The 12,762-nt window shown below is 54.3% G+C and overlaps 1 protein-coding gene across 1 annotated transcript in view; it reads right to left on the reverse strand.

Moving 5' to 3' along the window:
- ADCY1 (adenylate cyclase 1) overlaps nt 1–12,762 on the reverse strand; it is a 114,333-nt gene that overhangs the window by 90,033 nt on the left and 11,538 nt on the right. The window contains exon 2 of the mRNA XM_065883787.1: nt 3,796–3,945. Coding sequence (XP_065739859.1) covers nt 3,796–3,945 — 150 coding nt within the window. The remainder of the gene's footprint in view (nt 1–3,795; nt 3,946–12,762) is intronic.

Genomic DNA, 12,762 nt, shown 5'->3' on the forward strand with positions numbered 1-12,762 from the left:
CACAAAAATCTCTTGCATTCCTATACACTAACAGCGGAAGATCAGAAAGAGATATTAAGGAAGCAATCCCATTCACCACTGCAATAAAAAGAACAAAATACCTAGGAGTAAACCTACCTAAGGAGGTAAAAGACCTGTACTCAGAAAACTATAAGACACTGGTGAAAGAAATCAAAGATGACACAAACAGACGGAGAGATATACCATGTTCTTCAATTGGAAGAATCAATATGGTGAAAATGACTATACTACCCAAAGCAATCCACAGATTCAATGCAATCCTTATCAAATTACCAGTGGCAATTTTTACAGAACTAGAACAAAAAATCTTAAATTTGTGCAGAGACAAAAATGACTCCAAATAGCCAAATCAATCTTGAGGGAAAAAAATGGAGCTGGAGGAATCAGACTCCCTGACTTCAGACTATACTACAAAGCTACAGTCATCAAGACAATATGGTACTGGCACAAAAACACAAATATAGATCAATGGAACAGGATAGAAAGCTCAGAGATAAACCCACGCACCTATGGTCAACTAATCTATGACAAAGGAGGCAAGGATATACAATGGAGAAAAGACAGTCTCTTCAATAAGTGGTGCTGGGAAAACTGGACAGGTACATGTAAAAGAATGAAATTAGAACACTCCCTAACATCATACATAAAAATAAACTCCAAATGGATTAAAGACCTAAATGTAAGACCGGGCACTATAAAACTCTTAGAGGAAAACATAGGAAGAACACTCTTTTACATAAATCACAGAAAAATCTTTTTTTTTTTTTTGCGGTACACGGGCCTCTCACTGCTGTGGCCTCTCCCGTTGCGGAGCACAGGCTCCAGAGGCGCAGGCTCAGAAAGATCTTTTTTGACCCACCTCCTAGAGTAATGGAAATAAAAACAAAAATAAACAAATGGGACCTAGTTAAACTTAAAAGCTTTTGCACAGCAAAGGAAACTATAAACAAGACGAAAAGACAACCCTCAGAATGGGAGAAAATATTTGCAAACGAATCAAAGGACAAAGGATTAATCTCCAAAATATATAAACAGCTCATGCAGCTCAATATTAAAAAAACAAGCAACCCAATCAAAAACTGGGCAGAAGCCCTAAATAGACATTTCTCCAAAGAAGACATACAGATGGCCAAGAAGCACATGAAAAGCTGTTCAACATCACTAATTATTAGAGAAATGCAAATCAAAACTACTATGAGGTATCACCTCACACCAGTTAGAATGGGCATCATATCAGAAAATATACAAACAACAAATGCTGAAGAGGGTGTGGAGAAAAGGGAACCTTCTTGCACTGTTGGTGGGAATGTAAAGTGATACAGCCACTATGGAGAACAGTATGGAGGTTCCTTAAAAAACTAAAAATAGACCTACCATATGACCCAGCAATCCCACTACTGGGCATATACCCTGAGAAAACCATAATTCAAAATGCATCCCAATGTTTACTGCAGTACTATTTACAATAGCCGGGTCATGGAAGCAACCTAAATGCCCATCAACAGATGAATGGATAAAGAAGATGTGGTACATATATACAATGGAATACTACTCAGCCATGAAAAGGAACAAAATTGGGTCCTTTGTAGAGACGTGGATGGACCCGAGGACTGTCATACAGAGTGAAGTAAGTCAGAAAGAGAAAAACAAATATCAGATATTAACACATATATGTGGAATCTAGAAAACTGGTACAGATGAACCAGTTTGCAAGGCAGAAATAGAGACACAGAAGTAGAGAACAAACGTATGGTCACCAAGAGGGGAAAGTGGGGTGGGGGAGCGGGTGGTGGAGGTGGGATGAATTGGGAGATTGGGATTGACATGTATACAGTAATATGTATAAAATCGATAACTAACAAGAACCTTCTGTATAAATAAATTAATTAATTTAATTAAATTTTTAAAAAAAGATGTGGAACATATATACAATAGCCTATTACTCAGCCATAAAAAAGAATGAAATAATGTCATTTGCAGCAACATGGCTGGACCTAGAGATTAGCATACTAAATCAGTCAGACAGAGAAAGACAAATAGCACATGATATCACTTATATGTGGAATCTTAAAAAATAATACAAATGAACTTATTTACAAAACAGCAATAGTCCCACAGACATAGAAAACAAACTTACGGTTACCAAAGGAGAAGGGGGGGAGGGATAAACTGGGAGTTTGGGATTAACATATACACACTACTATATATAAAACAGATAATCAACAAGGACCTAATGTATAGCACATGGAACTCTACTCAATATTTTATAATAACCTATGTGGAAAACGAATCTGAAAAACGTAGATATATATGTACGTGTAAGTGAATCACTTTGCTGTACACCTGAAACTAGCACAACGTTGTAGATCAACTCTACTTCAGTAAAAATAAATACTTTTTCTTAAGAAAGTGATTTTTTGAAGAAAGTGGGAAAGGAAGATATTTGAAAGGAGATGGAGAGGACAGAAAAATACCAGAGAAAGCAAAGGAAGATTCAGAAACACACAAGAATGGCCCCCACGTTGATTTTTCCAGTACTTCAGGCGACGTACTTAAGGGGAGAGGACTCTGAAGAGACACTTCTGGGATCCCGTGGAGGTGATGAACAAGGGTCTCTTAGCACCGAAGACTCCCCATCAGCACCGATGATGCTGGCACGGGAAAACGTTCAGTGCACAGCCCCAGGAGACGTGTTCTTTATACTTGTGCATGTGTGTGCCAGCACACTTATACACACACATCCACACGTGCACATACACACATACGCACACACACCCACAAGTGCACACACATGCCCACATGCACATCACAAGAGTGCACACAGCCTCACAGACACATATCTCCCACACATACACCACCCACAGACAAAGCCACCCACTGATCCACACACATGATCTAAACATACATATGCCATCTATTTCTAAGTGATATCCAACTTCTACTGTAAATACTAGGCATCATTATAATACCTACAAATGGAAATGTGTGTGTGCATTTTTAAACGTACAGTCTGTACTTAACGCCTTGTATTTACAATAATAATAGCATCTCGTTTATAAACCCATCCCATCCACCCTACCCCGGGAACACAAGCCTCCGCCATCAGCACTTTGGGAAAGCACAGGAGTCCGGGTGCTCCCAGCTAAAGGCCTCGCCCAGGGCTCTTGGAGCATCCCCGTGGCCCCAGGACAGCAGCAGAGGAAACGCCACCGAGAGCAGTGAGCCCGCGACATGCAGGTGACAGTAGCTGGGGCAGTGGGAACCCACCCGGCTCCCTCCAAGCCTTTAGATCACAGGGGACAGTGCAGCTGTCCCAGCAGGCCTGGCAGGAGCCGGGCAGGGTGCTCTGCAGCCTCAGGCCAAGCTGCGGGAGTGAGGCTCACACGGTGACCATCACTTCCTAGCAACTCAGCCCCTTCCAGCGGCACCAAGGCCAGCTCTCCTCTGCCTCCACTGAGGCCTGCAAAGCCTCCTGGGCGTCTCGTCCACAGCCCCGTACCTCATGTCGCCAACAGTTACACCGAAGCCCAGGGATGACCACAGGTGGCAGTTCTTCTGCCTCTGCTCCCACACAGCTGTCCCCTCTCTTCTGACCAGCTGAGGGGGCTGGTCCACAGAGACAGAGGGGCCAGCGGGTGCCTGAGGCCCCTACCCGACTCCCAGGCGGGCCAGGCTGGGCCTCACTCCCAGTGCCCTTGGTGAGAAGGCTGTGCGGCTCTATGCCCCCCGCCCCGGGCTCCCCATGTCCCTCGGGGCGAAACCCCGGGTACTGACCTGCTTCTCATTCTCATCCTCCAGCCTCAGCCGGTCCTCGATGCAGTTCCGGGCCTGCAGGAAGGCCTTCCTCTGGGAGCGCTCAGCCAGGATCCTCACGAAGACCCCGTACATGTTCACGCCAAGGAAGAGCAGGGCGTTGGCACCGAGCTGGAGGGGAGAGAACATTGCAGAGGGCTACACACAGGGCCCAGCTCAGCAGAGGCTCCTACGCGTCCTCCGACCACCAGCCCATGAAATGACTACGCCAGCCAGACCCACAGTGCCAAGCCAGTTTCACATGGCCACGAGCCAGGCCTCATCCCTCACCCTGTGCAGGGGTCACCTGTGCTATAAGCTTGTCACGTAACGGAACAGTAGGAAAGGACGCAAGGTGTGTCCCCCGAAATTCACGTGGAAGTCCTCACCCCTAACCCCCCAGCGTGGGCCTGTATTTGGGTCTTTCAAGAGGTAATCAAGTTAAAATGAGGCCGTTAGGCTGGGCCCTAATCCAACATGACTGGTGTCCTTATAAGAAGAGGAGATCAGGACACAGACACGCACGGAGGGAAGACAGGACACAGGGAGAAGATGGCCATCGACACGCCAAGAAGAAAGGTTTCAGGAGAAACCAGCCTCCAGAAGTGTGAGAAGTAATGTCTGTTGTTTAAGCCACCCAGACTGGGCACTTTGTTACAACAGCCCGAGGAAACCATTACACCCAGAAGTTTTGAACATGAAGACAGAGTGGTTATTCCCACAAAGGCAACATGGAAAGCTCTGGAGAGAAGCAGTGAAGGAGAGTTAATTAAAAACAAAAAAGAGGGCTTCCCTGGTGGCGCAGTGGTTGAGAGTCCGCCTGCCGATGCAGGGGACACAGGTTCGTGTCCCGGTCTGGGAAGATCCCACATGCCGCGGAGCGGCTGGGCCCGTGAGCCATGGCCGCTGAGCCTGCGCGACCAGAGCCTGTGCTCTGCAACGGGAGAGGCCACAACAGTGAGAGGCCCGCGTACCGCAAAAAAAAATGGTGCCCACTGTCACCCAGAACACCTCATTGTGACCTGAGCATCTCCATGTGACCTGGGCATCTCCGTGCGACCCAACCATCTCCATGTGACCCCGAGTATCTCCATGTGACCCTGATCATCTTGGCTGTGCCCTTGAACACCTCCAAATCTGAGCGTCCCGCTAGCTGGAGCGTCCATGCTTTAACCCGGTGGGGGGCTGGAACACAAATGCATCTTCAACGCCTGTGCCACCTCTCACAGGCACAGTGGCCAGCACTGGCTGCACCTAGGTGCACTGCGCTGGCCCCCGTACCACGCAGTGTTTTCTGTGTCTAAAGGACCACCTGCTGTATTCTGGGATCAGCTCATGCCAGTCTGTAGATGAAGGCACTTTTCTGGTGGCAGCAGGAAGACCAGCGTATATGAAACAATAAATTGTAGTTTGGTGGAGTCAATATTTAAATGCATACTGAGTGTGTTTAAAACGCCCACAGGCAGTAGTGAACACGTTTCTAAAAATTCAAACAATAGTGAGTCTTTGCACAAAATGCGCTTCTCTCCCAGCAGACCCTTAATCACCTGTGGCTTCTGCACGCCCCTCCCAGCCTCTGTTTAAGGTTTGAACATGCAGAACATATAACACACAGGACACCTCTCCCGAGATGCCCTCCAGCCCGTCAGCCCACAGCTTGCGTGACCCCTGCAGTGAAGCCCCCAGCTGTCACTGTCGAGCGGAGTACGCAGTCGGGTGGAGAATAAGGAGTCCAACTGAGGGGCCAGGCGCCCGGGGTCAGCTCAGCACAGGGTACAGGACGCCACAGGTCACACCTGGCAGATGCGGCTTTTCCAGAAAGCAGGGCCTCAGGTAGCCGGTGGCAGAAAAAGGGGGAAGTGCGGGTCCCTACTGAGGTCTGGGCAGAGACGTGAGGCATGGGCTGGGGGCAGAAGGGCCAGCAGAGGCTGGGCAGTTTGGTCAAGAGAAAACTCAGGAGCAGGGTGGGAGCGGGCTGGGTCACCGGGAGCCCCACCTTGTCGCCTCCTCTACACCCACCTTCTTCACACCTTCCCTTTACTCCGGCCATGGTGACCCCCCCAGGGACACCAAGGCCCAGCCACGTGGTCACTGAGTACCTAGCTGCCCTGCCATACCGTGTGAGCTGCTCAAATGGAAAACAGCCCCATGGCACACCCCACAGCTGGAGTCTGGCGGGCAGGGTGAGGCGGAAGCAGCGATCTGGGGAGCGGGCAGGTCTCCCCTGCCTGGTGCTCTGCATTCACATTCACACACCCAGGGTGCTTCCACGCGCCCCAGAGATCTTCCCGCAGGAGAGCGAAAGAGGAGGCCGTCCACGAGAAGCTGCCGGCACACCTGCCCCCCTGCATTCCCACACACCCCCAGATCAGCAGCCATGGTGACGGGCACACAGCAGCGACAAGAGGCGCAGCCCCTGCCCCCATGGGGCACAGAGAGGTATCAAGACTGGCTTCCTAATCAGTGATCAGGGACGAGGGTGACAAGGCAGAGAGAATCTGGCCCAGAGGTCACCTAGAGAGGGCGTTGGTTCACACCGGCACCAGAAGAGAGGGGATGGGGGCAACAGGCTGAGAGGGTTCTGAGCTCGGGGAAGGGTACGTGCCGGGGTGGAGGCTGAGTACCACACCCCAGAGCACATGGCCACAGGACCACAGGGCGTCCTGGTACTGCCAAGTCCTCACCAACCCCACGGCATCCCTGCTGGCACTACACACACAGGTCCTGAGTAAGGGCAGGGCCCCCCGCTGCAGAGGGCGCGGCACACCCAGCAGACCCGCACACCGGGCCTCAGCATCCGGGCCCCCGAGGACCTTCCCACAGCCCACGCTGCCCTGGATGCCAGGGCCCTGCCAGGACCTCAATCCTGCTCCTTTCCCACCCTTGGAAGGCTTGCCCTTCGAGCTCTCTTCCTTGTCTAGCTGAAACTCCACAGCCCAACAGGACAGCCCCCTGCCCCCTCACACTCTGGAATCGAAGCCAGCTCCGTGCACGACCCTGGGCTGGGGTGCTCCTCCGGCCGCACGGGAATCCTCGTCTGTCCCTCCTCCCCCGGGGACCTCCCTCTGCCCAGCCCAGCCGGTCCCACTGCCCACTGCCCGCGGGGCGCCCCCTCCCCACTTCAGCTGGGACCCGCAACTTCCAACCATCATCCTCGGCAAGCGTCTGATTATTTCTTTCCCCTGAAAATGAGATCCTTCTCTGTTACCCTCTTCCTCTCCCAGGCCTGCCCATTTTTCTCCCCTTTCCAGCAAAACTCCTGAAAAGGCCTCACCTCGCCCCCGCCTGGGCCGCACCCCAGCCTGCCTTCCCTTCCACAGTCTCCCTGGGTGGTCTGTCACCAGGTCGGGGCCACCTTCACATCCTGAGCCCAGGCTCAGGTCCCAGTGCCCAGCCCACCGTCAGCTCCCCTCCCCCAGCCCCTTCCCCAGCCTCCTCTGGTCCACGCCTCACACCTGGACGCCCCTCCACCACAAACTCCACCCCTCGTGGTGTCTCATCCACACTCACCTTGGGAGCCCAGCCCTGTGCCGAAGACCCCAGATCGACACCTTCAGCTTGGACCAGCCAGCCGTGCCCCTCCCCAGCCCATGTGCATCTCCAGCTCAACCTTGCATGGGACAGACCCTGGCAGGACCCCTGGTCATCCCCAGCACTCACCCCAGTAGCCTCTCCCACCTCAGCGGACCCGGGCCCCTGGAAGCCTCTCAGGCCTGGGCCCATTGCCCCCACCAGCAAATCCTCCCACTCCGTCTCCAACAGACGGGGCGCTGACACCCCGCTGCCGACGGCTGCTTGGCTGCCGAGCTACCTCCTAACCCGCCCTGTGCTTCTCCCAGCTCTGCAGGCTCCCCGCACGGTCCTCTGCTCTGAACCCCTGACCTGCCGTCTTCCTGTGCCCAAAGCCCTCCGTGGCCCAGGCCAGAGGCCCCTACATCCTGTCCTCCTCGTGTCCCCCTGGCCTTGCCTACTTTCTTAGGGCCTCTGCCCTGCGTCCCTGGGTGGGACCCCCTTTCCCACACAGCGCCTGGCTCACCCCCGACCTCCAGGGCCTCCACTCACATGGCACCTTCTCAAAACAGCTGACCTGACCCCTGTATCTAAAAATGCACACACTCTCACCTGGGCTTTGAGTATTCTCCCACTGACCAGTTCTATTTCTTTCCTTCTTCCTTTCCTTCTATTGTGTTTAGCAGTTACCGTCTTCCAACACGTTATATAACATTAACTCACTTGTCACCTTCCCTGCATGCTGTCTACCCCTCGAGGGGCCTCAGTCTGTCAGGTCCACGACTGATCCAGGAGCCTGGAATAGAGCCTCTCATATCATACCAGGTGCCTGGTATTTCTGGAATGAAGAACTGAGGACACAGGGGTGGTGAGGGGGCTGGGCTGGAAAGGGACAGAGGGAGAACTCACACGCAGACACCCCTGCTGCCACCTGCACTGCCCAACCTCTCTCCAGGCTGTCTCGGACGAGACCTGATAAGACTGTGTCCCAACTCTCATATGCCTCGTCAGATGGGCAGTGGGGAGGGACCCCAGCTTTTCCACGATCAAGAGAGGCACATAAGAGGCAAGGCATCAGGCTTCCCTGGTGGCGCAGTGGTTACGAATCCGCCTCCCAATGCAGGGGACACAGGTTCAAGCCCTGGTCCGAGAAGATCCCACATACCACGGAGCAACTAAGCCCGCGTGCCACAACTACTGAGCCTGCGCTCTAGAGCCCGCGAGCCACAACTACTGAGCCCACATGCCACAACTATTGAAGCCTGCGTGCCTAGAGCCCATGCTCCGCAACGAGAAGCCACCGCAATGAGAAGCCCGTGCACCGCAACAAAGAGTAGCCCCCGCTCGCCGCAGCTAGAGAAAGCCCGCGCGCAGCAACAAAGACCCAACACAGGCAAAGATAAAAACAAGTAAACAAATAAATTTATTTTAAAAAATGGATCAAAAATCTAAATATAAGAGCTAGACTGGGAAAAATATTAAAAAAAAAAAAGAGGCAAGGCATCAACGTGTCCTAGTGTCTGAAAGTGACGTGGCTTCTGGGGCAGGCTGAGCTGGTGGGAGCTGCTGGGACACAGCCCACAGACACATGCACACGTGGACCAGATCACGCAGCCCAGGGAACTGCACTGGAGCGTGCAGGGCAGGCCTGGCAGGAGCATCCCCCTCCCAAGCCCTTGCCCTGCAGGCCCCGTGACCTGGGCAGACGGCCAGCAGAGGAAGCACTGCAGGGAAAAGGATGAGATCACCTGGCGACAGGTGTGCATGGCCACGGCAGCTCATCAGCCTCTGCCCACGGGGCAGGCAGCCAACCCCCACCCCACAGTGGGCACTGGGGGTCCCCCGGCCCCTTGGGAAGGCCAGTGTAGAGCAGGGAGAAGCTGGCACCGCGCAGTGGGTGGGCACCTGGGGTCATCAGTCAACATGAATTGTCCAGATGTCCCCGGTGGCGGGCAGGGCTCTCCTGTGCCGGCCACTCCAGGTCCCAGAGGGCCAGGCGAGCCTTGCCGGGGCTGGGAGGAGATGAGCTCTGAGGCTGGATTGAGAACAAACAGGCCTGGTCTGGCACGTGGAATGGAGGCCTTTTCTGAGTCCACAGTGACCACAAAGCTACAGACCCAGCCAGGAGGTTAAGGCCACCACCTGGAGGGCACGGGGGGGAGGGGGGCCAGACCTTCTGTCTGTGTCCCCTCACCCGAGTGGCCCAGCTGGGGACTTCCGGGGCACCCACTCTGTCGGTCAGACGTGTGTTCAGAATCACTGATTCAGTGACTGCAGGAAACCACGACGAAGCGCATCTTTCTCTTAACCGTGACGTATCGATGGTACTCGCAGCACTTCCCAATATTTTGCCACTCTTGTGACACAGGGCAAAGACTTGGAGGGAGAATTCCTCATCAGGCGTTTACATCCCTGCAGTTGGCCTGCACTCAGGAAGGCACACAACTGCTCTCCAGCCGGAGGGCCCTCGCCCGCTGCCCCCCAAGCCCCACACGCCCTGCAGATGGAATCACACGCCCAGGTCTTGGCTAGTTTCTCAGGCAGGGCTGGGAGCCCTCATCAAGTGAGCCTCTCCTGGGCACCAGGAGTTCTAAACACCGCCGGCACTTCGCCATCCCACGTCCCTGCTCCCTCCCTGGCACGCCACCCTAGAGCTCGTTCAAGACCCTCACCTTCCACCCTGGCCCCCAGGCCCCGCTGCGCTGCCCTCAGCTCTCCCCCTGCCGCTCAGCACGAGGTCACGGCAGCTTCGCTTCCTGCACAACCAACAGGGCTCACTGCCCCCCACCCCTTTACACGCACCTGAACGTTGCATCATTATGATTTTCTTTTTTTCTTTTTGCGGTACGCGGGCCCCTCACTGTTGTGGCCTCTCCCGTTGCGGAGCACAGGCTCCGGACGCGCAGGTTCAGCGGCCACGGCTCACAGGCCCAGCCGCTCCGCAGCATGTGGGATCTTCCCGGACCGGGGCACGAACCCGTGTCCCCTGCATCGGCAGGCGGACTCTCAACCACTGTGCCACCAGGGAAGCCCCATCATTGTGAATTTTACATGAGAGGCTGTGAGATCAGTAACTTAACCGAGGAGAACCCATTGTTCAGGACTCTAGGGGCTATGGGAGGAGGGCAGGCCTACCTTTACTAGGAGGCAGAAGGTAAACCGCCAGGAGGCCACACGAGCAGGGACTGCTACAAACTGAAGCAAAGGTGGCACCATGCAGGCCCCAAGCAGGCCCTGGGCAGGTGGGTGAGCCCGGAAATGAGGCCTGCCATTTATGGGGAAGACACGGGCGTAGAGAGGTTAAATCTCCCCGAGGTCCCAAGGCCAGGACGTCCCAAACACAGGCACATAACTCCAGGGCCCGCCAGGCCACGGGCACATCTCTGGATCCAGGCCTTGGGTGGATGGGCCTTGGGGGCCCTGCACGGGTGGTGGCAGTCATGGGCTTCAGGGCTGCCAGGCTTGTGGCTGGTCGGGGGATGACCGGGGCCTCACCCGCCCCTTGTCCTGCACACAAGGCCCAGGGCAGGTGGGGACGAGTGCCCAGTGGGAAGTGTGGAAGGGGCGGCAGGGCAGGGGCAGCAGGACGCCCTCAGGACAAGGACCCCATCACAGGTGCCAGGGAGTCAGGGAGTGGCTGCGACACAGGCAGAACGTGAGCAGACTTGCGATGGCAGCAGAGACCCTGGGCGCTGGCCGGACACAGGGATCCGGAAGGGCCAGCCCTGGAGGAGGGGGCGGGGCCACTGGAGCCATGAGAGCCCGCGTGAGGGGACCTTCGGAAAGGCCTGCACGGGAGGATGTGAAAGGTGGACCCCAGCCCTTGAAATTAAAACTATAATTGAGAAGATCAGAAACCTCCCTTTTGGGATTTTCTCATCATCTTAGCTTCCTTCCTGCCATCTTTGGGGTTAGATTACAAACAGGAATGGCGAGTCCCTGGAGGGCATAAAAGAGCCAGCGTGTGTGTGTGTGTGTGTGTGTGTGTGTGTGTGTGTGTGTGTGTGTGTGTCAAGGTGACTGACCAGTCAGTCTGTCCCCATCTGCCAGGGTCCTGGGTCTCACACACACACACACACACACACACACACCCCTGCCATGTGTGTGGTCAGCACCCCTCCCAAGTACAATGGTCAGGCCAAGGGCTGCACGTCTGCCCAGCAGAAAGACGTTCCCCCTGCCCCCCGCCCACCGCTAGCCACTGCATCCCTCACTGGGCTCGGCTGGAGCCCAGTCGGGGGAAGCAGCTGTTCTCCCTCTCCCCCGAAGAGCTCACCTCCCCCGCAGCTAGGAAACCTGAGCGGCATAAGCCCATACCCCACTGCACTCCACTTCAGACCACCTGTGGGCCCTGCATCCCACAGGGAAACCACACATTCTCCGCACCCCTGCAGTGAGCTGGGAGCTGCCCCCCACTCCAGCAGCACTCATCAAAGGGATTTCTTTTATTTATTTTTTACATCTTTATTGGAGTATAATTGCTTTACAATGGTGTGTTAGTTTCTGCTGTATAACAAAGTGAATCAGTTATACGTATACATATATCCCCATATCTCCTCCCTCTTGGGTCTCCCTCCCGCCCTCCTTCTCTCACCCCTCTAGGTTGGTCACAAAGCCCAGAGCTGATCTCCCTGTGCTATGCGGCTGCTTCCCACTAGCTATCCACGTTACGCTTGGTAGTGTATATATGTCCATGCCTCTCTCTCACCTCGTCACAGCCTACCCCTACCCCTCCCCATATCCTCAAGTCATGCTCTAGTAGGTCTGTGTCTTTATTCCCGTCTTACCCCTAGGTTCTTCATGACATTTTTTTTTCTTAGATTCCATATATATGTGTTAGCGTACGGTATTCGTTTTTCTCTTTCTGACTTACTTCACTCTGTATGACAGACTCTAGGTCCATCCACCTCATTACAAATAGCTCAATTTCGTTTCTTTTTATGGCTGAGTAATATTCCGATGTAGATATGTGCCACATCTTCTGTATCCATTCATCCGATCAAAGGGATTTCTTAAAATGGGATCACTGGGGGTAAGGGATGCTTCAGGGAGACTGGGGGAGGGCGTCTGCCAACCACCTGTCATCCCACCCTGGGAACCCCCAGGGCCCTCCCACCTGGAGCCCCCCTGATGTGAACCATTAGGACCAGGTGTACCCCCCCCACCTCCGCACCTTGCCAGACGGGAGCTTCCTCACACGCCCAATGCATCTACTGATCCAAACCGGCCACCCCCGGGGTTTCCCCAGGGTTCAGGAGTTTTCCTTTCCCCACGAAGGTCTCTTGGACTTCCCTGGCGGTCCAGTGGTTGGTTAAGACTCCGCACTTCCGCTGCAGGGGGCACGGGTTCAACCCCTGGTTGGGGAACTAAGATCCCACGTGCCTCGTGACATAGCAAAAAAAAAAAAAAAAGTCCTCCCATGAAGCTCTCTGAACTCGT

Source organism: Phocoena phocoena, chromosome 9 (genome assembly GCF_963924675.1).
Source record: "Phocoena phocoena chromosome 9, mPhoPho1.1, whole genome shotgun sequence".
Classification (NCBI taxonomy): Eukaryota; Metazoa; Chordata; class Mammalia; order Artiodactyla; family Phocoenidae; genus Phocoena; species Phocoena phocoena.